The sequence below is a fragment of the Mycetomoellerius zeteki genome, unplaced genomic scaffold (genome assembly GCF_001594055.1).
Source record: "Mycetomoellerius zeteki isolate Tzet28-1 unplaced genomic scaffold, Tzet1.0 scaffold433, whole genome shotgun sequence".
In the NCBI taxonomy this organism is placed as follows: Eukaryota; Metazoa; Arthropoda; class Insecta; order Hymenoptera; family Formicidae; genus Mycetomoellerius; species Mycetomoellerius zeteki.
The window spans coordinates 554,331-579,415 of NW_017257428.1; the positions used below are offsets into that span (position 1 = coordinate 554,331).

General features: G+C 39.3%; 1 protein-coding gene across 3 annotated transcripts in view; it reads left to right on the forward strand.

Moving 5' to 3' along the window:
- The window catches only part of LOC108726752 (uncharacterized), a 25,524-nt gene extending 465 nt beyond the window's left edge, over window positions 1-25,059 (forward strand). The window contains exons 1-4 of one of the 3 annotated variants that reach the window (XM_018454514.1): window positions 12,449-12,522; window positions 13,570-13,674; window positions 18,613-18,821; window positions 21,259-25,059. In XM_018454514.1, the coding sequence (XP_018310016.1) occupies window positions 18,640-18,821; window positions 21,259-23,584 (2,508 nt within the window). In that variant the 5' untranslated portion in view covers window positions 12,449-12,522; window positions 13,570-13,674; window positions 18,613-18,639 and the 3' untranslated portion in view covers window positions 23,585-25,059. Of the gene's footprint in view, window positions 1-12,448; window positions 12,523-13,569; window positions 13,675-18,612; window positions 18,822-21,258 lie in introns of those variants that run through there. The other 2 variants (XM_018454513.1, XM_018454515.1) reach the window with 2 other exon arrangements.
- Window positions 25,060-25,085: the final 26 nt, after the last annotated feature.

The following is a 25,085-nucleotide window of genomic DNA, read 5'->3' on the forward strand; positions in this document are numbered from 1 at the left end:
CGCTCTTCCAAGAGATAGATAGTTTATATAATTTTTACCGTTTCTTTTGATTCGCTCGACGATATTTTTTACTTATTTTTCTGCAGTGACGTTCCTTTATTGCGGAAATAAAAATTACTTATCTCTCTTATGCCCGTTTCTAATGTAGATCGACTTTAATCTCGGTTTAACTTTTACTCTTCATCTTTTTCTAGTTCTAACGTACGTTTCTACTAATGTAGATTAACTTTAACCTCCGTTTAATTTAGTCTTGATCCTTTTCTAATTCTTAGAGTTAAAAAAGATTAAAAGTAAGTTAAACCAAGATTAAAGCTTATTTACAGTTGAAACGGACATAAAAATAAGATAAAATGGAAGAATAAGTTGAACCGAGAGATTAAAGTTAATCTATATTAGTGGAAACACGCGTAAGAGAAATAATATGTTTCTGCGATAAAGGAATATTACTGCCGGCATTAGAATCCGATAGATGCACGTTTACTCCGATAATGATTTTGAAACACGTACGTTGCATATCGCGCCATTACTTTCCCGATATCGAAACGGTTACGGAGGCGCGAATTTCCCCGTCCACGCCTAACTATGCAAATACGAACCGCGATGTCAAGCGTTGTGGCTTACTAGCGGGGTTCCCTTGGCTAGTAACATTATCGTATGTCCTATAAAGGCCACCGATAGAAACACGTCTCGAGGTAACATTAAGTTTTTTGCTCAAGAAATTATTCAAATATACGAAGCCATATCGGCTACTTTGAAATGCTATTCTGAAATGTCAATTTCGTGACACAGATACCGCGTATCGGAATTCGTTAACATAAAAAAAGAGAATAGATAATTTTCAAATGGAGGATCGTAATTTTTTTTCGATTTAATTTTCCATAAAACTCGTCCATAACCATTTGACGTATATATATATTTGACGACGGAAGACTTAAAGATATATATCTACTGTTTGATATAAAAACGCTGACGAAAAAGCTTTAACGCAAAGGGTTGAAGTACTCGTTTATTAACTTCGACTTATTCCGCATTAAAGGTTTGTTCGCGTCGCATGCTCCAACATGTTCCAATATGCTCCTACGCTGAAAAAAATGCATGTAATTTTACATGGAAATTACATGTGTATGACTGGAAAATTAATCTAAATAAAATCTATCTAAATTACATAAATATGCTTGGAAATTTACTGGAAATTGTAAATTTCCAACATTTAAGCAATTTTCCAGTCATGAACATGTAATTTCCATGTAAAATTACATGCATTTTTTTCAGTGTATACCTTACTCACTTCAACGCGCTTGATAGAGTGAGTAGGAGCTATGGCAGGAGCATGTTGGAGCATGTTGGATCTTGCGACGCAAACAAACCTTATGTTTCCGTCCGTAATACGACTTTGCGTAATCCGTCAAGAGTACATTCGAAACGCTCGATTCGATTGCAACGCGTCAGGCGCTCGGCGCAACGAACCGATCGACGTTTCTCCACGGCCGTTCCTTTTTCTTTTTTTCCCCTCGTAACGCGAAAATAAAAGGCCGAAGGTTCCATTGGCCGAGCCGGTGCTACATACCATTGGCATCGTCGCGTAATATTATTTTCGACAGTCCACGTTAAGCGAGTATAGATATTTCAAAATAGCTCATAATTGACACGTGTATACATACAGGGTGTCCGATGAAAACTGTAACAACGCTTATCGATAGATTCTTGATGCTCGGTCCACAAACTTTGCTTTAAGAGACCCTAAGCCGTAAGGCATTTGTCTACGATATGCGAAATAAGCTTGGTTTAAGAAGTAAGAGCAAGAAATTGACCGATCACAGTCAATTATTCTTCTCGCATTCGACTGTGATTAGTCAATTTCTTACTCTTCTCAAATCAAGCTTACTACATTTATCGTAGACGGGCCATAAGAAATTAACCAATCACAGTCGATTATTTTTTGCATATTCAACTGTGATTAGTCAATTTCTTAAGGCTTTACGGCTTATGGCCTCTTAAAGCAAGGTTGTGGACCTAGCCTGAGATCATTTCGAGACGAAACTTCCGATACCAAAATGTCGAGACTATAAACGTTTTTGAATTATAAGCATTTCAAGTTAGCGAATTATGCCACTTAAAGGGCACCGTCGCACTTTCAGGGCACTCATGGAATAAGTCGAAATGGATTTCGATCGAAATTATTCAATTATTCCCTAGATTTCTATGTATTTTTTTTTAGAGAAAACGAAATAATTCCGATCGGAATTCATTCCGACATTTTATATGATAGGTACAACGCAAAATGCCAACCACACTTTAAACGCGCAACTTTAGGCGATATGGTTCGCTAACACGAGGTTTGTTTTCTGGTAATGAATTAGTATACACTTTTGTAATTTAAAATGAGGTAGGTATATATATGTATGATATTTTTAACGAAAACGAGAAAGAAAATTCTAGTACAGGAATAACAAACTTTTTAAATGTTTATAATTCGAAAATTGTTATATCCTTGATATTTTGGTATTATAATAGAATTTGTTTCTCAAAATGTCTCAAGAATCTACTCTTTAAGTATTGTTACGTTCTTTACAGAACATCCTGTATATTGAAAAAACAAATCGAAATTCAGTCGTGGTCGAGAGAATGGGCGAACGAGAAATACATTCGGTGCAGGGTTGGTAAAGACAAATGTTTTTTTTTCTAAGAATAAAACATACTGTGTTTCTTCTTAAATATGTTTTTAATGCACAAATATGCTTTAAACAGTACTATAAAAAAAACATTAAAAACATCAACTACACGGAAAAAAAAGATTGACTGCTGCAGCAAATTAGATGGTAAAATATGGCATAGCATTTTTAATTGGCTGCAGCAGTTAATTTTTGATTGCGTTAGCTTATCCGCAATGTCAGTATAGGATTTCGATAGGCTAACACAACCAAAAATTGGCTGCTGCAACCAATTAAAAATGCTGTGCCATATTTAACCATTTAATTTGCTGCAGCAGTCAATCTTTTTTTTCAGTGTAAGCATGTTTCAAACTGTTTAAAAGACGTTTAAAACATGTTTTTTACCAACTCTGATTCGGTGAAATTTTTTTTTAATTTTACGCATCGACACGACACTCGCGATTCGGCCGTACGACCGTCAATAAAGCCCACGTAGCCACCGTGAACGGGATCAAGATCGCAACTCGGAGACGGCGCGACGCGACGCGACGCCTCGGCGCGCGTTTAGAAAGTTTCGGATTTATACTAACTTACGTAATATATTTCGCATCCATCGCCGAGCGTATAGCCGACCTTTACTTCGTAACGTTTAACCGCTTTCGATATTGTTTTTTGCTCCGCGGAATTTTCGCGGTTTATTTCGGTATCGAATTATATAGCCACGCAAGTTTTTACACGTTTCGTGTTTCGGCTGTGTATCGAAAAAATTTATGGCACGCCATTAACCGCGAGTGAACCTCCGAAGAACATATTTTTATAACGCGTAGATAAATTAACGACTGATTCTCTTAACGACTGATCTCTTTCGTATTTATGAATATTTTTAAAATGTTCCTCCAACGCGTGAGAAGTATCCGGATTTGTGCGAAATTGTTAACTTTTCTCAACCCTTCCTCTGCAATCTGAGTCTTTCTTTGGCACAAGCGAAATCTCACTCTCATATTTCGCTTTCATTTTTGCTCAAATCTCAGTTTTTATTAAAGGTTTTTAACATTTGAATGAAAAAAAAAGACCTATTTGATAACATGCTATATAGAGATATTCAAAAGTAACTTTGAATTTTTTTAAAGCTGAGAATAATGAAAAAGTTTGGACAAAAAAAGACACAGATCGCAGATGCACAGAAAAACGAGTCTGGTTGCGTTAATTAAAATTCTGATTGAGAACGTACGAATCACAATTTTCTGATTTGAATTCATTCTAGTTGAGATAACCAAAATTCTGATTAATACAATCAGAATTTTCTGATTCGTTCCACCAGAAATTTTTCTCAGAGCGGGGGATTAAATTTTGCACGGAATATGAATGTTAATATCGTAATATCTAAAAATAGTGCAAGCAATTCTCATGATTCCGATATGCCTCGTATTTCCTTGTCGAGATTAAAGAAGACGACGGTTCAGTGTTAAACTTTTTTTTAAAGATTCATGATATATTTATTGCTTCTTATGATATTGACGTCGTATTATTCAGGTATTTCTCTGTAGTCGTCTTTATGTATCATTTCTATTGAAAATGATTAGTTGATTCGCGGATTCGCTTGCATATATACGCGATGTGCATACTTATTGGCTTCTACAAATCGGTGTCTCGAGGATATGCGGACTGCGGTATTCTCTACAAGTCAAATGAGGTTTAATGACTTCGCGGCATGTACGACGTTTACATTTAAGGAAGGTGCACGATGATTCACACGGTGCTTTACATGGTGTTCATCGTTGTAATCGACTGATGTCATCGCTAACGATGCAATGTTTTCAAGTAGTAAAAATAATAATGCCGTTACTCTCGATTATAAAAAGAACAACTTCTCTCCTCCTTCGTTTTATCGTATCGCATGTGGGACGTACGAATATGGAATAAAATCAATTAAATAGCTCATGAATTTCTTTACCAACAATAATAAGTATCGATTGGTAATAAGTCGCCGATAATTATAGATATTAAACAAGAAAGGGATTTAGAATTTTTCCTCCGTTGGTCGATTGACGTCAGGAGTCCCTAAAAATTTTCCATTCCGCCGGGCATGACCGAAAGTGATTGGCAGGTACGCTGCTTGGTACCAAACGAAATTAGGCGGCTGCGAATCACGATGGAACAGTACCCGATGCTCCGTTATTTTTGTTACAGACGGTCTTTTAATAGAATGCACCGTCGATCTTTGTATATGCGCGAAAATTGACTTTGCTATTTCGTTTCGTTTCGATGTTGCTTCGTGTACGCGCGAAATGAAATATACATATAAAGAACATAAAAGTTTCAAGATCGATAAACAATTAAAAAAACTATCAGCTCCAGGGATCTGCGGTATCAAGGATCTTAATAAAAAGCCAGCCTGCGGAACGGGGAATCAAGGCTCTTAGGAGTCAAGGATCTGCATTTGTAATAGCGAATCTTTTCTTTCAGTTTTCTAATGACAACGAAAATAGAAACCTGATAAATTTACTGTTATGTCGTATATAATTATGGTCGACAAGTAAGAAAGTCGAGAGCTCCCGTAGTGAAAGTGACGTGCAACTTTAATAGATATTATCCCGTAACGTACATATGAACTGCAACGTATTTTACTCCATGTTCGTTTGAACATCTCGATATCGTGTTCTAATTGTATTTCGTATTGGAACCGATACGAAATTTCTCCGCTGTATTTTTGGTCTTTACGTGAGGCTTTAATCTAGTTCCCCAGATTCGCGAGTTAGTTACTGCGCTATCAAGCCGGGTGCATTAATTATTTTTCTGACGTTTGACACACGCCGCGCCGATTACGCGTACACGACTTATCTTCGCTTTCCATATGAAAACGAGGGGAAGCAGCTTGGAAAAGTACCGTTACAACATTTCCTCGCGATTATCTTGGAAAGTTCGCGCGATTCCCCGCTGGTCCCCCGCTGACTGATGCAGTTAGTGTTAATGCTTGATAAGAATCTGACCCGGTCAACAGTGATTCTCATTCGCCTTAACCTAATTCGCACCAGGCCTGATGGGTGCAGACCGATCTGTGCCATGATTACGGGCGCAAATCGTGCTGGTAACGATAACGATAACCAGCGCAATGCCAACGCCAGCATGTCATTGTTGCTGTAACATTAAATGGAATCGCGCGCGCTTCAAATGCCGCGAATGGTAATAGGCGTTCTTTGATGATTTAAGAATATACGTCGAGTCAATCGCTATTCAGATATGTTCATTTCAGTCGTAAATTTATTTCGATTTATGTAGATACGTTTAATAGTATTTCTATTTATATTTAAGCAAAATTAATGTATCTTATGATAAATAAATATAAGACGTATCTTATTATCTAAAAATACTGTACGATTCTACGTCTACGTCACAATTTAGTTGAATCACTGTTATTTTTATTAATACTGCCGGAGGTGCCAATTTTATAATTTCTTGTTTTTATTTTTGGTTAATGAAGAGTTATTTTGATATATTTATATTACTATTTATATTATTAGAATTATTTCTAGTCATGCAACTGTGAGCGACACACATTCGATTTGAATTGAAACAAGATATGATTGGACTCGAAGAAGCACCGAAATTTGTTTGTTAATTTTATTATCAATACAATTTATTCTAAATATATATTATTATAATATTGCGCCTAATTAACTGTGTCTGACTCTCACTTGCTTTGTACACTCTGAATCGTTTTTGAATTTTTCTATTATATTTACATATTTTTAATATTCTATTGTATATTTAATATAAAAAAGAAAAAATTGAAATGATTAGCCAAAATTTGGCACCATTGGCGGTTTAATGTCTTAAATATATTTCAGAGAGAATATTTAAGAGAATCATATATTTCGATAATGAAATTATACATCCGCGCAGTTCAACTTCATGATTTTTAATTGAACAAATTATCTATCATAGAAAAAAAAATGACAATGCAGGGTCAAAAGGCCAACGTTAGACGGGCAACAGGGGTTATATGTATAGAGTATATATTGATACGATAAGCAGCATAACTTTTCCTTACAACGCAACGTGGCAAACTAGCCGTTAAATGATTCGAGTTGGATTAAGAAACTTTCCTTCGAGTGATACGAGATGGACGCGAAGCACGATTCTGATAACGTAATCACGACGAGACGAGAACAGAGGTATATGCAACGATCGAATTGAGACGTGACAAAAGTCCGAGAATAACGAATTCGTTTAGAATTCGACGAATATACAAAGTGAGCCTCGATTCTCTCCCCCCGACTATACATTTAGCTTGGTGTTTTCCGGTTACTCTTTTGTAACGCGCCGGAATTCCTCAAATTATTGCGCTCTGTATCTTCCAGCTTTTATCAACGTTTGTCAAGGTGGAGTACCGCGTGAGTTACGTGAGAAGCGAACGATACCGAAACGTGGAATAGTGGCGAAGCGTAAACGATGACGCGTGTCTGTAAATTCAGCAACGCCCAGGTAGAGTTCGAGAGTTACGTTCAAGGTAAATTCCTCCAGCAATTCGCTGAACTATTTATTTCCTTGCGTTTAACGATATACGGCTAGATAGAAAACTGACGATAGACGATGATGCGTCTACACTGAAAAAAAAATTTGCAGATTTTAAATAAATATTTACTCCAATACACACTGAAAAAAAAAGAATGGCTGCTGCAGCAAATTAGATGGTAAAATATGGCATAGCATTTTTAATTGGTTGGAGCAGCCAATTTTTTGTTGCGTTAGCCTATCTGCAATGTCAGTAAAGGATTTTGATAGGCTAACACAACCAAAAATTGGCTGTCGCAACCAATTAAAAATGCTATGCCATATTTTACCATCTAATTTGCTGCAGCAGCTAATCTTTTTTTTCAGTGTAGTACTAACGAAATATTTATTTAAAACCTACAAATTTTTTTTCTGTGTAGGTACATCATTACGTCATGATATATCGTAATGTCATCGTGTGGTTGTGTCGAAGAACATATGATCCAAATATACATTACAATCGTAGACAGCAGCCGGTTAAAGAACTTATGAGGGGAAGTAGATACATCAATCGGATGATAATCCGTCTATTAAACTCCGCCAAACTAATTATAGCGACCGGTGATTAATGCGACTGTTGGCCGCATTTGTTGACTGCTTGACCGGTGCTAAATCATTCGAGACACTGTTAAGGTGGGAATGTCGCACGCTAGAGCATTGTTAAAGCATGCCGCAGCAGGTTGCCAAGATCAGATGCCTCGTAACACTCGGACATCAAAGTACATAACGCGATAAGTAATCGTCTGCGAATATACTCGTAGTATTCTACGAATATTCTGACGTAATATAATCTTTCTGAGGTCACCTCGTTATTATTCATGTAACTTTAAAGATTGTTATCACTTCGAAAATCATCAGCGGTACGTCAAGAGCGCTTATAAGTATTTCCTCCGAAATTATCTTTCCCCGTGATAATATGTCTCGAAAACAGATGAGAGGCCGAAGTACTAAGCTATTATCGAAGGTAATCTGTAACGATCTTTTGATGTACAGGTATGCGATCTTGATCCCGTTTAAAGTGCTTACAAATTATTATTCGTACTACTTGATAAATATTGCCAGCGATATTTCAGGAGAGACAGAAAGAGGATGTGCTCGTATTAAGTACTTTTGTAAAAATTATCAAAGTAAAATTCAAAAAATGTAGATAACGAGTCCCGGATCGCGTGTGATTCACGACTTTTCGACGTGCACACGCGACCTTGATCCGTACGATTTTTGCACGCGATACAGCGCATTCTGCATACGTGTCATTGCGATTTAGCGGGAAAATTAGCGTGGAACAGTTTACACATACCCTCCTCCACTTAAAACGTTAATACAAGGAGATTGCGATCGCGCACGAAGCAATTAACGTGGCTCGAGCTCGCGTCGTCACGTCGAATCGATTTTGCCCGCGTATCGCCGCTTTTTCGCTCGAATAAAATACCTTTGTTCACCGCGATGAGCTTCGGCGAAGCGCGAGTACAGTCGATGCGTTCTCGCGCGATCCGACGCATAATTATTCCGCTCGCATGCGTTCGCGCGACGCACCCGCAACGGGTCTCGTTTATTAATAACGGTCCGTGCATTTTGCCACGGTGAAATTTTAAGGCGTTAAATCTGACGTAGGCGGTGCGTCGAGACGATATTTCAAGATCAGCTATCCGTTGACGGGCGTACCGAACTAAAAAGTATCGACCTTGGTGTCGGTACTGACATGGCACGGCTAAAGGATAAACGGTAGCCGCTTAAGCTGACAATGGAATATAAAAATAAGATATAAAGTGAGGAGAACACGCGCAAGGGAAACGCTGAAAATTGCGGCGTGCAAGGCCGAGGGGTATTAAATTAAATCCGTCGCGTATCCTGAAGTCAGATATTAATTGCTGCCATTATATCGTAAAAGTGTTGAGTGGCCTTTAAATTGGAATAATTCGCGGACGAATTATTCTAATTTATTCCATCTGAAAATCGTACTTTGATCCGTCTTTCTCGTTCTTTCTCTTTTAAATCGATCTTTGATATTATTCGATTCGATGAATGTATAGCGGCGACCGGTGCCGAGTTGCAACACGAGTTACGCGCGAATGGCTGCGAGCCAGCGCCCAAGGTGCTAACAAGCCTATGAAATGACGCTCCCGTCCGCCGATATCTTCCGTGGAATTTGCTAATTGAGAGATTCGAGGCGCACAAGCCACGGTGTTACGAAACGTGGGATGAGCACGTGTCGAAAGCTCGAAGGAAAAAGCTATTCGCGTAATGAAAAAATTTAATTTGTTCTTGCGAGAGAATCGCGTCATTAATTTCCGCCACTTCGCAATGGCGGATGGTATAGCGAGACATGGGAATGCTCTTTTTCTCCTTCGGGAAATGCGACGAGTCTCGCAAAAAAACAAAATCCGTTCGAAGGAAATTGCAGTGTACGCGCCAAAGTCACCGATTCCATGGATGACTCTTGGAGTGGTTGAATGTTCGCTCTATTGCTTAGTATTCAATTTTTTCAAAAATTTTCACATCGTACGCAATATATTTGATGAATTGGAGGAAGTCATTGCGTCACTTTTTATAATGGCCATGCGATATTGCAATACGTGTTAGAAGAGAACGTGGTATTATGGCATCTCATTTACATTTTATACGATAACCTGATTAATAATTAATATTTAAATTTAAAACTTAACGACCACTTTCGTCAAAGTGTTGTTCAATTCTAGATTCAAAATTACGAAGTATTTATTACTTAGAACACTATTTATAGAAATGTGACGACTGTTTAAATAGTTGGAAGAGAAACAGGCACGCTGAGAAGTTTTTCGTCATTATTTACACTTCTTTTGCAAGCAACAAATTCGTAACTTGCATATTTTGAGAGCAACAAATTCGGACAATCTCTCCGTATCAAATTTAAGCGAGTAATGAATTTTTTACTGGTACTTTACTCTTGTATTCCCTGCACCCTGATAGGTGTTTTGTTATTTATTAGCGAAATTAAAAGTTCGTTGCTCGATGTATGAGGCAGTTAGTGGCGGATATTGCGGCTTCCGAGTTGCGTTGTTTCGGAAGCAAGCGTCGTGCATAAGAGCGAGAAAAGTTTCAGTGATGTCAGAAGCACGTTGATGTTGAAAACCCGCATAGGACCGCTCGCTGCGTTCGTTCCTACATAGTTCTCTTTGTTCGCTATGTAGTGAGTGTTTTAAAATTAATACGCTTTCTCATCAAATATCGTTATCTTATCGAGGAAAGACCTAGAATTCCAGATTGACGGTTAAAATATTCAAAGCGGATATTTAAAGTAGCTCGTTCCTGTTTAACTTTCTTGCTTGCCGGAAACTCGCTGGCGAGTGTCAGAATTATTGCACTTTCTCAACGATACCGTTAGTCATAAAAAAAAAAGAGACGAAATGTTCTTGGTTTATTTGTCGACATTTTTAATATAAACGTTTATAACAAATTTTTTGTTAGGGCAATATCGATTCTCTCTCTCTCTCTCTCTCTCTCTCTCTCTGTGTCTTTGGATTTTAGATTCTAGATTTAAACAAGTATAGTTAATGAGAAAACAGAAGCTGTACTAAATAATTCTAATGTATCTTGCGGTAATTGCGCATGAATTGAAATCATAGACATAATATACTATGATTAAAACAGAATAGATAAATCACTGTTATACGTGCTCGATTAGACTTTATAAGATGTATCACATCGAATGATAATATATCGCGATCTTACACGCGGAATAAGATATAAAGGTTTCATTCCTATTAAATGGGTATAATTATCTTAATGGGATAATTGATGATAGCGGACTCTTTAACAGTGCGTCACTTCGCAAAGCTTTCTTGCGGGCAATTTGTAGCATTGCGTTATTTACGGGATTATCGCTTCGAATATTATACTTATCGACGTTAAAAATGGTAAGAAACTTAGGAGACAAAGATTAACGCGAGTCAAAAACAAGCAGTGTCATGTATGCATAAAGATTCACTTTTACGACATTCGTCGTCGGCATTAATAATATCAGCTGCGAATATTTCCCTGAACAGTCATTGAACAGTCACCTAAAATCTTCCTAATAATTGCGGTAATTTATGTTAAAATTATTCATATACCTGACAAAGAAAAATATTCATTGACTTTCTGATGAGGATATTTTCGGATTTAATGACCATGATATCGTCCGCACGCGACTTCACGTATAGAAAAAAGAATGCATCGGAGAATGTAGCGGAGAAGTGAACGGTAAACGTCTTGGAATTTGGAACATCTCGTATTCCAACCAGGAAATGAAGCTGTATTCGACGATACTCCAACTTGCCCACGCATTCTCGTAGCCATATTAAGGAACGAGACTCTTTTTTGTTACCAAGGCATTATGAATTCGAAGATGGTGAATTTCGGGGAATCTCATACGATATACGTCGTAAATATTTTTTCTCCCCTCGAAGTAATACAAGAATAGACATGACAATAAATAAGGAGATATTAAATTTGAAATGGTAAAAAAGAGATGATTATTTCCATGCGGACGATGAATTAATTAATTATAATTACGGGCGCCGTTGTAAACGGGAACAACTTGGTAAGAAATGCCAGAGATGTCAACTTCTCGCGTTTGCTGTTTTGTTAATGTAATCGGATGCTGTGATACGATGCGGAAAGTAGCGACGCAAAAACGTATTTGCATTGCTATGCGCGAATACGCTCGGTGATATTTTACGATCCTCTTTTCCGCAGCCGTGGTAAAGATTAAGGACACTTTTTGTACTTTGCAGATCTTAATGTCGACCCTATCTCTCACCACGTGCTCTTTCCACCTGTCTACGTTCTGGTATGCTAATTCTCTCTCGCGCGTTCCTCGGCTAGATAATCGCGTAATCTCGCAAGATTGCGTTGCAATAAGACTGGCGACGTTTTATCCGAGGTCGATAAGATATTGGCTCTCGCAATCATATGATACTCACGATGTATATTAATGCTGAATATAGACAACCCCCTCCCTGCTTTCTTTCCCAAAGTGATTTTAAACATTTCGTCAATGTCGGGATTCCTCAGTTCCATGTTGTTTGCTCATGGTGTCAGTTGGTTCTCGTGAGACATCTTAAATATTTGTCATCTTTGACTTCCTCTCCATTAAACAACTTCCAGAGACGTTAATTTTCCTCACGAGCGAATTCACTTTTTAAATTAAAGGTGACTTTTGCGTCCGTGAATAACTCATCGATAACTTCGCGTCTCTATCTTTTATTCCATTACTAATTTCTGGAAAACTTCGGGCAAAAACGAACGTTGTCTCAAGGAAATTTTATTTACGAATGAATTTTGATTTATGCAAAGTGGGGTGAGTAAAAAATTTCATAAATCCGTGCAACATAGAAGCCGCGCGAATTGCGGAAGCCAAGATTTGTTTTCACGAAATCGCCATTCTTTCACGAGGAGTTTGTTTTTTTAAACGAGTTGTATGTTTCCGTTTGCAGAGCGAGGTAATACCTGTACGTTGCATCTCACACTGGATGTATACTTTTTTTTGAGCGCGCGTAACAGAGCGAAGAGATTTTACTACCGTATCTTAGGTTTCCTCGAAATCACTATTTATTATTATTTAAAGCTCCAGTTTCGATCTGCTGATCGAAACATAACTTTGAAATTTTCTGTACAGTGCTACGTGCAATTTTCCCCAGTGTTTTTCATCCTGATAAATTTTCCTTTCGCGCGCCGTTTTATCTTGAATGACACGTGACAGAGAGTTACGTTGACGAAGTTCGCGATAGCGTGGAATTTCCGGAATTAATCAATCCTTTCAAATTAATCGCGGGTGAAATAAGATGCAAGGCCAGACGTCAACTGGAGAAGTCCAGAAAAGAGCATCCTAGATGTTGTACGCGCGCGTGACTTAACTTTTCAATAATGCTATAAAATATCGCTTATCAACTGTATTATAGTCGCACTTGTTCGATTCATCTGCTGACTTATCGTCGTTGGGAAAACAGATTTGATAATTATTCTCGAAGAGGGCGTATATAACATCGAGAACGATTTCATATGCGAAATAAATTACACAATTTAAATTCTGATGTAATCTCTTTATCTCTTTATTTCGTTCTTCGGCATCGACACAGCTTTTTTTATTTACTTTTAAATGAGAGGTGGATATCGCTTTAAATTTCCCATCGCGTCTTATATACATTTTTAAATTAGATACATTTTATATTGAAAATTTATAATTATAAAAGATTCTTATGCAAAATCTATTTCAAGTTGCATCTTGCGGCTGTTCCGGCGTTGCGCGGTCGCGATAGATGATAAGAAATACTTGAGAAATACTATTTATCAGAAGATGAAAGAACACAGTAAGAATAATGCTTCTGGTGTCTATTTTATCTTCAAGGTCTTCGAGAATGGAGCACGGAGAGCTGGTACGAAGGGAATAGACGCGATCTCGGCGCCATGTTATGCCCTTGTATCGAGATCAACTAAGTTTCACATATCTCTGGTGAGTTATCGGTCTTACTCAATTCTCTCTTGTTAACTCAATATCGGACGACCTTCGGAAGTATTAGAGATTTCCAAGATACTCGTCTTCGCGCGTGATAAATTGTGTCTTACGGATCGTAGTGCCGCGCTGTCTGGAACTTGCAATTAGAGATCCATCACGACTGTCTGGAACAGATTCGATTCTCATTGAAATATGTTGTTAAACTTAAAAATCTAAAAGAAGAAATTTTTTTTATATCGCTTCAATTTGAGATTTAAAGAGTGAAACAACCCTCCAAAAAAGCTAACGCTTATATTTGATTCAAATCGATTATATTGATGAAACGACAAAATATATAAAAGAGAATGTTTTAGATAAAACTTTTATGATTTTTAATATATTTGATTTACTATTTAGATTTTTCAAAAATCTAATCAAAAAATCCAATATTTTAAAAATATCCCCATCCCCATTAAGGTTTTTGTTTCATTCCTTAAAACTCAAATTAAATCTCAGTTGTGACAGATTAGTTCTTGTGGCAAAACTGTCGCGCAAAAATTCTAGTAACTTTCGAAACATCGTTCGACATTGCGTTCTGTACTTATTATTGTACGATTCTTATTATACGAGCGATAACTCATGGAAGATTTTGCCTGGAGTCTGTTGCGATGCGCGTCGAAATCGAAATACTGAATCGAGCCTTATCGGAGCCGCCGCGCGTCGCGCCGGAGGCGTATGCCGACGACGCCGACGTCGTCGACGTCGTCAATTTCCCCGATATGTACATTTCCGCGTACCCGCATCGCGCGGGCCGACACGACATATCGCGGTCCACGTCGACTCCGCTCACGTGAGCGGCACGCTTTACTCGGAATGACAATGACATCTGCTTCGGATTCGCTGCCGGCGATCCTGTTATCGCGCCGTGTGCAATTGACGGGCGAATAATGAGCGACTCGCGATTCTGTTTAGATTTTTGCGCGCTATTTCTGGCAGGATATACAATAGCAGACGTTGTCGCGGTCGTTCGCGCGGAAGCGATTTCGCGCTTATCAAATCACGCGCGCGAAAATAACGCCGTTATAAGACGCGTGCATTACGCAGCGAAATTCGCATAATCGACACGCGTATAGGAGCCTCTTTTAGCAGCAGCTCAAGAATCTGACGCCGAATAGCGTCAGTGATGAACCGTACATCTGCAACTGTATAAGTTTGCCTTCCGGTCGAAATGCTAAGTGGAATATAAATGCACTGGTTAGCACTGCGGTAGATAATGCGTACATATATTTAGACTTACGTTGAATCATATAGTCTGAATGAAAAAGACTATGATAGTTACAAGGGGAAACTTTGTTGTGTGTTCAATATTTAATAATATTTTAAATATTATTAATATTTTAAATATTAAGGAAGCTCTAAAACTTTTAGAATGAAAATCTCACTCTTAGGCTGATATTCGTAGTAGGTTCTTATTTTAAGACCGTCTTAAGGAATGTCTTAAGATGCTAATACAACAGTCCTTTGATAGGTTCATAACATCATAAAACAGTTTTAAATATCAAATCCGACTATGAATATCGCTCTTAAAGATTGAAATTGAGCCACTCTTTTAACTGATTATACTTTAATATATATAATCTGGTTTAATTTTCACTCTCTTTAGAGCGAAATTCTCTAAAAAATTTAGAGAAAAGACAAACTATATACAACATAATTTTTTTATAATAAATTAGATAATTAAAATAACTTCAGGATAAGAAGACATTAATAACATTATGACTGTGTTACATCATCGAAAATATGGAAAGTGTGGCTTATTTTCCAGTCTTCTCATAATATCTTACATTTACGAGACCTACAATTTTTACCGTGAAACATATATCGCGACGATTTCGCTCGTAATACTCGGCACCGGTTATAAAAGTACATTTGAAATGACATTCTTCTCACGTGTCGAGAAGACAAGCCCGAGAGATACCGTGGAATAAGAGTAGAGCGAGTTAAAGACGGGATTGCGCATTTATTGCGCAACGAGAACGGTCGTCATATGTACGAAATGGTCTCACTCCCAGCTCAATTATCACTTGCTCCATAAAATCACGTGGAGTTCTGTTTGTTTCCATTGGCATGGTATGTTCTCGTCGTCGCGAGATCATGACTCATGACGCGGGCTCATCGCGCGATAATGCCATTTCGGAAACCGACCAAGATAATGGATCGTTCGGCTGTTGGATCCATGTTGTATGATCGAATCTCCAAACGATATTTTTCGTGAGTTTCACTAAACGGAAATAAATGACTGTCTAAACGGATCATCATAAATTGATGCCTTCGAGATGTTCTCTGTCTCTCTCTTTCTTTTATTCGTTTTCTCAACGTTTCGAGTTTTGAACAGCTGCCAGATTTCGCAGCAATCGAGCGTAAGGTCGATCGCTGCACGTTGAAATGATAAGTTCCACTTTGTTGGCTTTCCTCTTTTCTCGTTATTCTTCAGAAAAGAATTGTGTACGAACTTAGAATCCCATACTTTATATCATACAAAGACTGCTGTAGATTTTTCTCTCTCCATTATTTCTCCATGTATTACTCACGAAAGTAAAGAATGTGAGTTAAATTAAGATCATATCGCAAGACTAATTATTTTTCTAGTCAAGTCTAAGCAAATCTCGGCGTTTTACAGATTACGAGACTGACGGAATTTAGGTCATTGTCACTTACCACTATAATTTACGACTTCAAGTACTGCCTGACTAAATAGGTATAAAGTCTAAATGAGAGGTCTTTATCTAATTAAATAATTCTTATCATAATTATAACGCCCCCCTACAAGTGCTAAGATTGACATGATTTTAAAATGATTATCTTGATAGTATTAAAAATCGTTCGCAATTTCAACACAGGGACTTTAAAAGCGACGAACATTTTGCACAGATTGAGAGATAAGTGGGGAAACATGCGAATGATAAAGATAATTGACTTGAATGATCGATCATTCAAGTAATAGCAGTGCAAAAAAAACGAGCGGATAACAACATACTATCATTCGAAAAAAAATTAATTGACGTCAATCGGATAAAGAAACAGAGAGAAAGAGAGAGAGATAGAAGAGAGGAATCATTTTATTTTCGATACGTGTTGCACATCTTCGCGCTTTCTATTTACACGCCTCAGGTGTCATAATGGTAAACAAAAGTGCATTTTTCCTTATTAATTAAAATTGCATTCATATGACGCATACCGCGTGCCATTGATCTTTTTAAATCAACCTTCCAAACAACACAAAGTCTAAAATTACGACACAAGACGTCTTTAAGTCGCCTTTTAGACGCAAAAAACGTCTTATGATTTTAGACACTTTTTGTTGTCTGAGTTGTTTTATTGCAAAGAAAACATAACTTAAGTACATAATTTAAACATAATTTAAGGGGATCCTAAAGCGAAGCTCGAACTCCGACAAAGTCATTAGATGTCGGTCGCTGTTTTTCCATCGACATGTCTTTATATACTACTACACCAATATCTCACGCAACTTATGATACATGCAGTAGTTCGTGTCAATTTTTGTATAACAAATTCGTCGCTATAAAGTATCTAAGTCTAATTCTAAGAACTCGGCATTATTTGTTCGTGCAAACTACATGTTTGTGGATCACTATTATATTTATAAGTACAGTTTGTAAACCTTTCTATCAAGCAAATGTTGTCACGACTTGACAGCTTGAGACGCCAAGTTACACTAAGAAACGGTAAAAAAATATATCAATTTTGAAATTTTTGGTCGTTCTCGGCATAAACTCCACCTCACAAACACGTATTAATGCGTATACTTTAATCCTGGAAAAGGATTTTCAAAATCTGTGAAGAAAAAAAAAAGTATTTGTTATACAAAAATTATATGATTTAGTCGGTAATACAGACGGCTTTAGGATCCCTTAATACCTTAAACTTTTTAAACACTTTAAAAATATATCTAACATATAGGTTTGTATTCGTAGTCCGTTCTTATTACAAGATCGTCTTAATAATATTTGAAAACGCTCATACGGCCCTCTGATTGGTTCGTGACATCTTAAGACTGTGCTTAAGACAATCCTAAATATAAGAATCGATTATGAATACCAGCCTTAAGCATTTTAAGTGCGAGAGAAGAAAGGGAAACAAAGATAGCTAAGAAACATACGCCACGCTATATTCAGAAGACATCTTCATTACATTAACCTCGGTCTCTCTCTGCGTGGATTATCTCTCTTTTATTATTTAAATAGACCGTATTTGTTCGGACAGCTATATGCGGGTACAACAACGGATGGTTCGCGGAAACCATATTCTCGTGGAGCACAAAAGGCATTTTCCCGTCATGTGAGCTCGTCTTTTTCTTAAGATCCTCATGTGATCTCGATCAATCTCGTTCGTGCGCGTACAATTGAGCGCGTGCAATGTACACGCGTGTTACATGTCCACGCGGATATTTTTGCAGCACGTGTGTACGGGGAAATCCGTCTAAAAATACGTGTCGACGGAAACTCTTTCAGGGCGTCGTAGTCGCGCCATTTCCTCGCAACATTGCGCGAAATTGATCCATTTTGAGAATGCAATAAGAAATTTTCCAGCGAGAAACAGCTGGACCGTAATCGAAGAATTGATCGCGCGACATTTTCACGCAACTTTCTTGGAACTTGCTCGAAGTAAATTTATATTCTCTTAGAATTCGCTCCAAATTGAATTTCTTGATAAATATTTGAAACTTCCACGAGTGTTTACTTCAAAGATGCCAGACCCACAAACCTTCTAGCATCTTTAAATTTAATTTCTTTAACGCATGATTCCCTTGGCACACCAATATTACGAAATTAATCTCGCGCTAAATTAGTTGAAGGATCAATCTTGATCTCGAAATTATTATAGTTGGACATCGGAAGGTCTCTCTGACGAAAACGGCGTTGCACTTTGTTCCAGATCCCGTAATATACTTATTATTTGTGAATGGATGGAGCTGCGACGGGAATCGGAGGAGAATCGGTTGCGGGCCTGGGAAATCTGGAAAGATGGTGGAACAATCCAGGGATCGCGGCCTGGAGTTTCGTGCTCTTCGGCTGCTTTCTCCTCAACGCGACTCTTCTGCTTGCGTTTCTTGTCAGGCCAGGACTGCGAACCATCTCTAACAGGTTAGTGGATCGATTATTTCGTGTCGGGAAAGATCAAGTTGAAAATATCCGAGTCGTTTCCCTCGATTCCGAGACGAGAAACATTGTTATTGACTTTTACTATCATTCTAGTAATCCTTGGAGACTCTTATCTAACACATATATCTTGCTACATATCTTTGTTTTCCAAATATTTCGTTACTCAATGTCAATAACTCGAATTATTGCATACTATACTTGTTTACGGGAAAAGGGATAACGCGTGTAATAAATAAATAATATCGTTGACGTTAATGCGATTGCAAAATTGTTTTCATGTTGTCATTGAAGAAGCGATCCAGTTAGCCACACGAGCGACGTAACTGTCGTAGGCGACAGTTTTTGAAATTCGTTAGCAGCTCGTTGACGTATGCGACAACGAGCGTAATCATTCTCGTGGACAGCGAAGACCGCAAAGGATACAAGGGACACACGAGAGCGTCGCAACCGAAACGAGTCTCGTGTTGTTTGTTCGCGTCGCACGCCAAACCGGAAATAAAACCAGCGCGCGCGAGACGATGAGATGGAAATAATATATTTAGGCGTCGCCATACTTTCACGTAATATTCACTGAAACCCGATGGCGATAAATAATACACAGTACGTTCATTTCACGCGTTGTTGCGTTCCATGCCAAGGTTAATAACCCTACGTGCACATCGATAGCGACGGCATTTGCGTTTTTCTTTTTTTCCCCGAGTCGATAATCGATCAAATTTTATGGTTTTACCGCGATAAAATGAAATAACGACAAAGCACTGTAAAGTAAAGCTGCGGTCCGAAATAAATAGAAACTCACCACGCGACCGATATTTATATCCGTGGCTTGCTCCGTATTAAAATTAAAAGCGCTTTGACGAGTACCACGAATAATTTTTTTCATTGGTTACAGTTAAAATTCAGTTACGGAAAATGTTGCACCTGTTCTCGCACTTTATGTGATTTTGTTAAAAATATCGAGAGCCAATCGCACGTCAATAGGCAGGAAAATTATTTTCGCTCGGACGTCGCGTTTGAATATGGACAAGTGCATGGATGTATTTTCTATCGTGTCTGTAAATAAAATAGCATTTCAATGCGTCGTTTCTATAATATAGATTGCACAAATCCCATGCTCCTCGATCGTGGGACTCTGCCAGTCTAAATATTCCAGTTTGTGATTTTGTCGTGTCGTCGTCGACGCGACGTAATGCGGAAAGACGGAGATAGATAGATAGGTAGATAGGCGTTTTCCTCCTTTAATTTTCATTGGAAATTTAGCCGTCGCGCAAATGACTCGAGGCCTATTTACAGGCAACGTAAAAATAACCGTGAGATGTAAAGATGACTGACGTATTCAGACTGCGATAAACTCTTATTTACTGTACAAATAAAATTTTGTGCAAATCAATGTGGCGCGTCGTGCTGTTTGAATATCGTGCGATCGTAAATAATGTTCCTGCGTCGAGAGACGAATGTAATGTCAGTTCTCGTTTATTGAAATTCGATTGGACCGAGACTCAACTAATTTCTGCGAAAGTAAACGTTTCAGTTGATATTAGTAAGCCGTATTAATAGAGCCGCGCACTACTAAGACTGGATCTATATCATTGTTATTACGTAGACTTCCACCTGCTGGGCCAGGAAATCAATTACTCGCCGAGTACCAAACTTTGGCAACTGCAGCAACGAAATGTAATAATAAATCTGTCGTATTTTCAGAACATTTCGTTGCTGTTAACAGTGCAATTCGAAACTGTAACATTCACCACTGTATAAAGGAAAATTCATTTATTATCTCGTGTTCGATGTTTTGCAAAATAACGTGAACGATATTTCCGAGCCATATTTAGATCAAAGCGATCAATTGATGGAATTCGCTCATCGATCCATTGATAACACAAATAAATGACACGAAGTACCATGAGTACTTTAAATGTTTTTAAGACGAATTTGTTATATTGGCAGAAACGGCGAATATATAATCCATCCACGAGGAGCAAAAATATTAAGCGATCACATGACGTTTGTGTCTGCTAACACGTGACATGTAATTAAAAGCGTAGCAGAAAAATATGAAAATAAAATTTTGCTTTCTTTTCTTTCAGTGCTTTCTGTTGGTTTGTGTCTCTTTTATATAATGTTGCTTTCTACCAATGAATTATATACGTTTGTATTTGTTGCCAATTATCAAGTCATTTTGATTCAAAATTGACCCATGTGAAAAAAAATATTAAAAAATCTTCCCTTCTTTTTTTCTTATTTTATTTCACCTTGCATCTTATTACTGATTTATTAATCGTAACAGATCTCATTTCATAGTTCAATGAGTTCTATTGTCATTCAATCAATCATCGATTGCTAATTTAAGACAATCACGCAGGAGTCGGACATTATCAACGTTCGATGTTGAAGACGGCCTGTTCTGTCTCAATTCCAGATTCGTGATGAACCTAACGGTGTCGAATCTGCTGACGTGTGCCGTGCTGAATCCATTGCTGATGATGGACGGCCCGACGGTGGAAGACACGCTGATGACATCTACGTCAACGCCGGATGACTTCACGTCGCCGTTCGGTTCGACATCGACGTCTGCATCGGCTGCCAGTAATATCTGCGCGATATCGGAAGGTGCCACTGCGCTCGTTACCACGTCGTCAGTGCTATCGGTCCTGCTGATTGCCATCGATCAATATTTTGCCGTGGTGGACCCACTGCGTTACCGGGCTCGAGTCGACAAGCTCAAGTCGGCCGTGCTGATCGTCTCCATCTGGCTGGTTTCAATGACCTTCGGCTTGGTAGCTGCCTTGAACCCGAGTCCACGTAGCCTGTGGCTGTCCTGCAGCATGACAACGTTGCTGAATAACTCGTCCTATCGCGAATTCGCATCAAACGTTACCGCGACCGCGGAGACGTCGTTCGAATCCGCGTTCGCGTTCTTCGGCAACGGGACCAGCGAGGAGGAGGAAGAGAAAGTAATCGACGACGTGACGCCAACGTTACTTAAAACGATCGAGTCGATCAAGATCGATAGCAGTATCGGCCTCCTCGAGAACTCTACTGTGATCTTTCGTACCATGACTAACGACTCTGTTACTTACGGACTTATTTACACAGTCGTACACAGTGTATTCGCATATCTACTTCCATTCGCCGGTGTTTGTTGGATTTATATCAGCATCTATTCGGCCGCGCACCGAAACTCTGAGAGAACTCGTAGGACTGGTTCGCGACCGATTCTTTCGTCGGGCAGCTTCAGCGAAGATCCGTACTATTACGTGAAGGCACAGCATCAATCCGCTGACACGTTTCCCGACGAGTTTCGTAGAATACCCAAAATCTCGAGTCTTTCGTCCATCGACGAGACAAGCGAGACTACGCATTCGGTCAATCAGATATCACGTCGGAGATCCTTTTCATCATCCTTGGACGCGGCACAGACGGGATCGAATGACGAACAGACGTCGTCGGGGATCGTCTTTACGGTAGGACTACAACCGGTGGAAATTCCGTCTGATCAAAACAATGATAATAATTTGACGGAAGCAGCTAATCTACAGACAAACTACCTCAAGAAGGAACGCGTTTCGTCCTATGAGAATCTCGTTGCGAGCAAATTCCACGATTCGGAAGCTGGTCGGAGACGGAAATCTTCGTGTGATCTAACGGACGAGATCGGGGAATCCTCCGAGTGGATCGCCGGGGCGGACTCAAGTGATTCCGAGAACGACGAGCGACGCTACGATTACTTCGACTCTTTAAAAGTTCCTAAAACAACTCGCAAGATCACAGATCAAAGATCCTCCGATTGTCTTCTGTCGGTTACCCAATGCGAGAGGACAGAGGAGCCATGTGATGACGTGGACAATCTCGAACGGGATTCTTTTAAGACCACGGCTTGTCGTATCGAGGAAGAGGTCTCTGTTACGGTCAAGACAATACAACGGGAACAAGCGCAAAACGAGGTCCCGAATTCTAGCGGTAACTCGGAGAGCAAGAGACCGAGACGACCCAGTCGCCGTTTGTCAAGACCCAGCATCTTCGATGCCAATGTGGAATCATACGCGATTAGTAGAAATGCAGAGAACATTGGATACAATAGTCCGGAATCCTCATCTTGCTTTTTGACACCCATCGTGACGATCACGCCGGCGCCTGGCAAGTCAAATTCGCTGCACCGAGTGGCCAGTGTACGCAGCACCAACAACTACATCAATTCTCTCAAGCATCGGATCAGCAACGGCTCCTTGTTCAGGTATCGCGAGGAGACCCGGGCGGCCAGAATCAGCGCGCTGGTGATCGTAATGGGCCTGATTTGCTGGTCGCCATACGTGCTATTGAATATGATCAAGAATCTGCCACAATACTCGGATTACGTGTTCCCGCACGAATACGACGTGCTCGCGCTCAGCTTTTTAATCCTGGCCGCCTACGTGAGTCCGTTGCTCTTTGGCTATCGATCCCGACGGGTGAAACGGGAGCTGCGTAAGTTCTTCTGCTTCCATCGCGAACTTTCGTACAAGAACAATCGCAGCTTGATGGCAAAGAAGGTGCTGAAGCGACGACACAGTAGCACTCTGAGTCACCTGGAGATGGATCATCGTTACAACATCTTCAACTGCGTCTACGGCAGAAGCAGGTGCCCCAAGGAGAAAGTGCAGTTCGTCCAGGTGCCGGACACCGCTCTCGCCGTAGAGACTTGCAGGAGCAGCTTCTCTAGCGGCGCTAGCACGCAGATCTCTAGCACGTCCACGGAGGAGTGTTGAATCGCAATGGACTTCGCGACACTGCGCGGAATTTTACGCGTTGAAATCGCGAGAGAATTAGTTCCTTTAATGATCGATGCGATCGTACGGGAGAAAAAATACGCGCGATGCAAAGGAAAGCAGCGTAAATTACGTCTGCGTTCACGTATGTTGTATGAACTCGGCAAGGGACTTGGAGCGATCGAGACAATAAGTAAACAGAAATAAGTACCTAATGTAGCCTGATGAAAGGACAGTGCTTATGTGGTTTTTGGTACGTGAATCGACATATTTTTGTAGTTCGTCACAGTCTTTAAGTGTTTTACTTTTACCTTTTATTTTCGGACAATACGGTGTGAATGAGACTGAACGATGCGAACGTTCGTGTTTCGAGCAGTCGGCGGCTCGTCTCTTCGATTATGTAAAAATTCAATTGTCGCATTTTTCTTCCGACAACACATTCTTTTGTTTGTGCGTAACGAGGTCTGATTTGGCAGAATAATCATGCATTGGACATTGAAATGGTTTATTTAAAAAACGGCGCGAGCTTTGCGGCAACGTTTGAAAACGTTGCCGCAAAGCCGAGTAATATCGCCTTGTGCCGTGATCAAAATAAATACACAAACTCGTTGGCTCATTGCGTTTCTCGTATTGGCAAACCGGCGCGTGAAACCGCTATTCGATATTTGTTATATGGAATCCATTTTAGTATTAAGAGCATTATCGCGCTAAGTCGTCAGGTGTTAGCCGACTCGAGAAGTATTAGAGTACACCGAACTCGAAAGGAGGCTTTAGTTTTTACGCTTATTGACGCACTGCATCCACACGTATTTTCTCCCCTCTCTTCCCACTTTCTGTTTTTTATCTACGTTTGTCGACGTAATTGCAGCAACATCGTCTGACGCACGCAGGTAGATCAATCTAGTTGCTGCGACGTATACTCTTAAGCGGCTATTTATTCGCAGAACGTCGAACATGTGTCGTCCGTACAGTTCTGATATGTAGATATGTACACAGCATTTCTCATGACAAAACTTTTCGTCGAGGCATCGCCGTTCTCCGTCAAGAGGATACTCTGCGATTCCTCCTTCGCGGTTCTTACTTTTGTATATTACAAGTGTAGAGATTCGTTTATTTATATTAAATAATTTGTATATAGAGAGATGAATGGCGAATCTCAAGTGCGCTGCTAATCCGTATCTCGTACGTATAAAAATTACTCCTATCCCGTGTGTAATATTTCGTCAGCGTGGTCCATATAGTAAAATGTACGATATGTCAATATATCATTTTGTATTATCCGCTATGGTGAGCTCGACAGGCTGTCTATAACATGTGATAACACCAAAACCAATATTAGCCACTTAATATTAGCTTAATATTAATTTATGTGACTTTCTCAATAAAACACTTTTTGCGACATGCAATTCGTGTTGAATATGTGAATGTGCATGCGTATATGCGTGCGTATATACCACTTTTTGACACACCTGAATCCTAATAGACGTATAGGTATAATTAT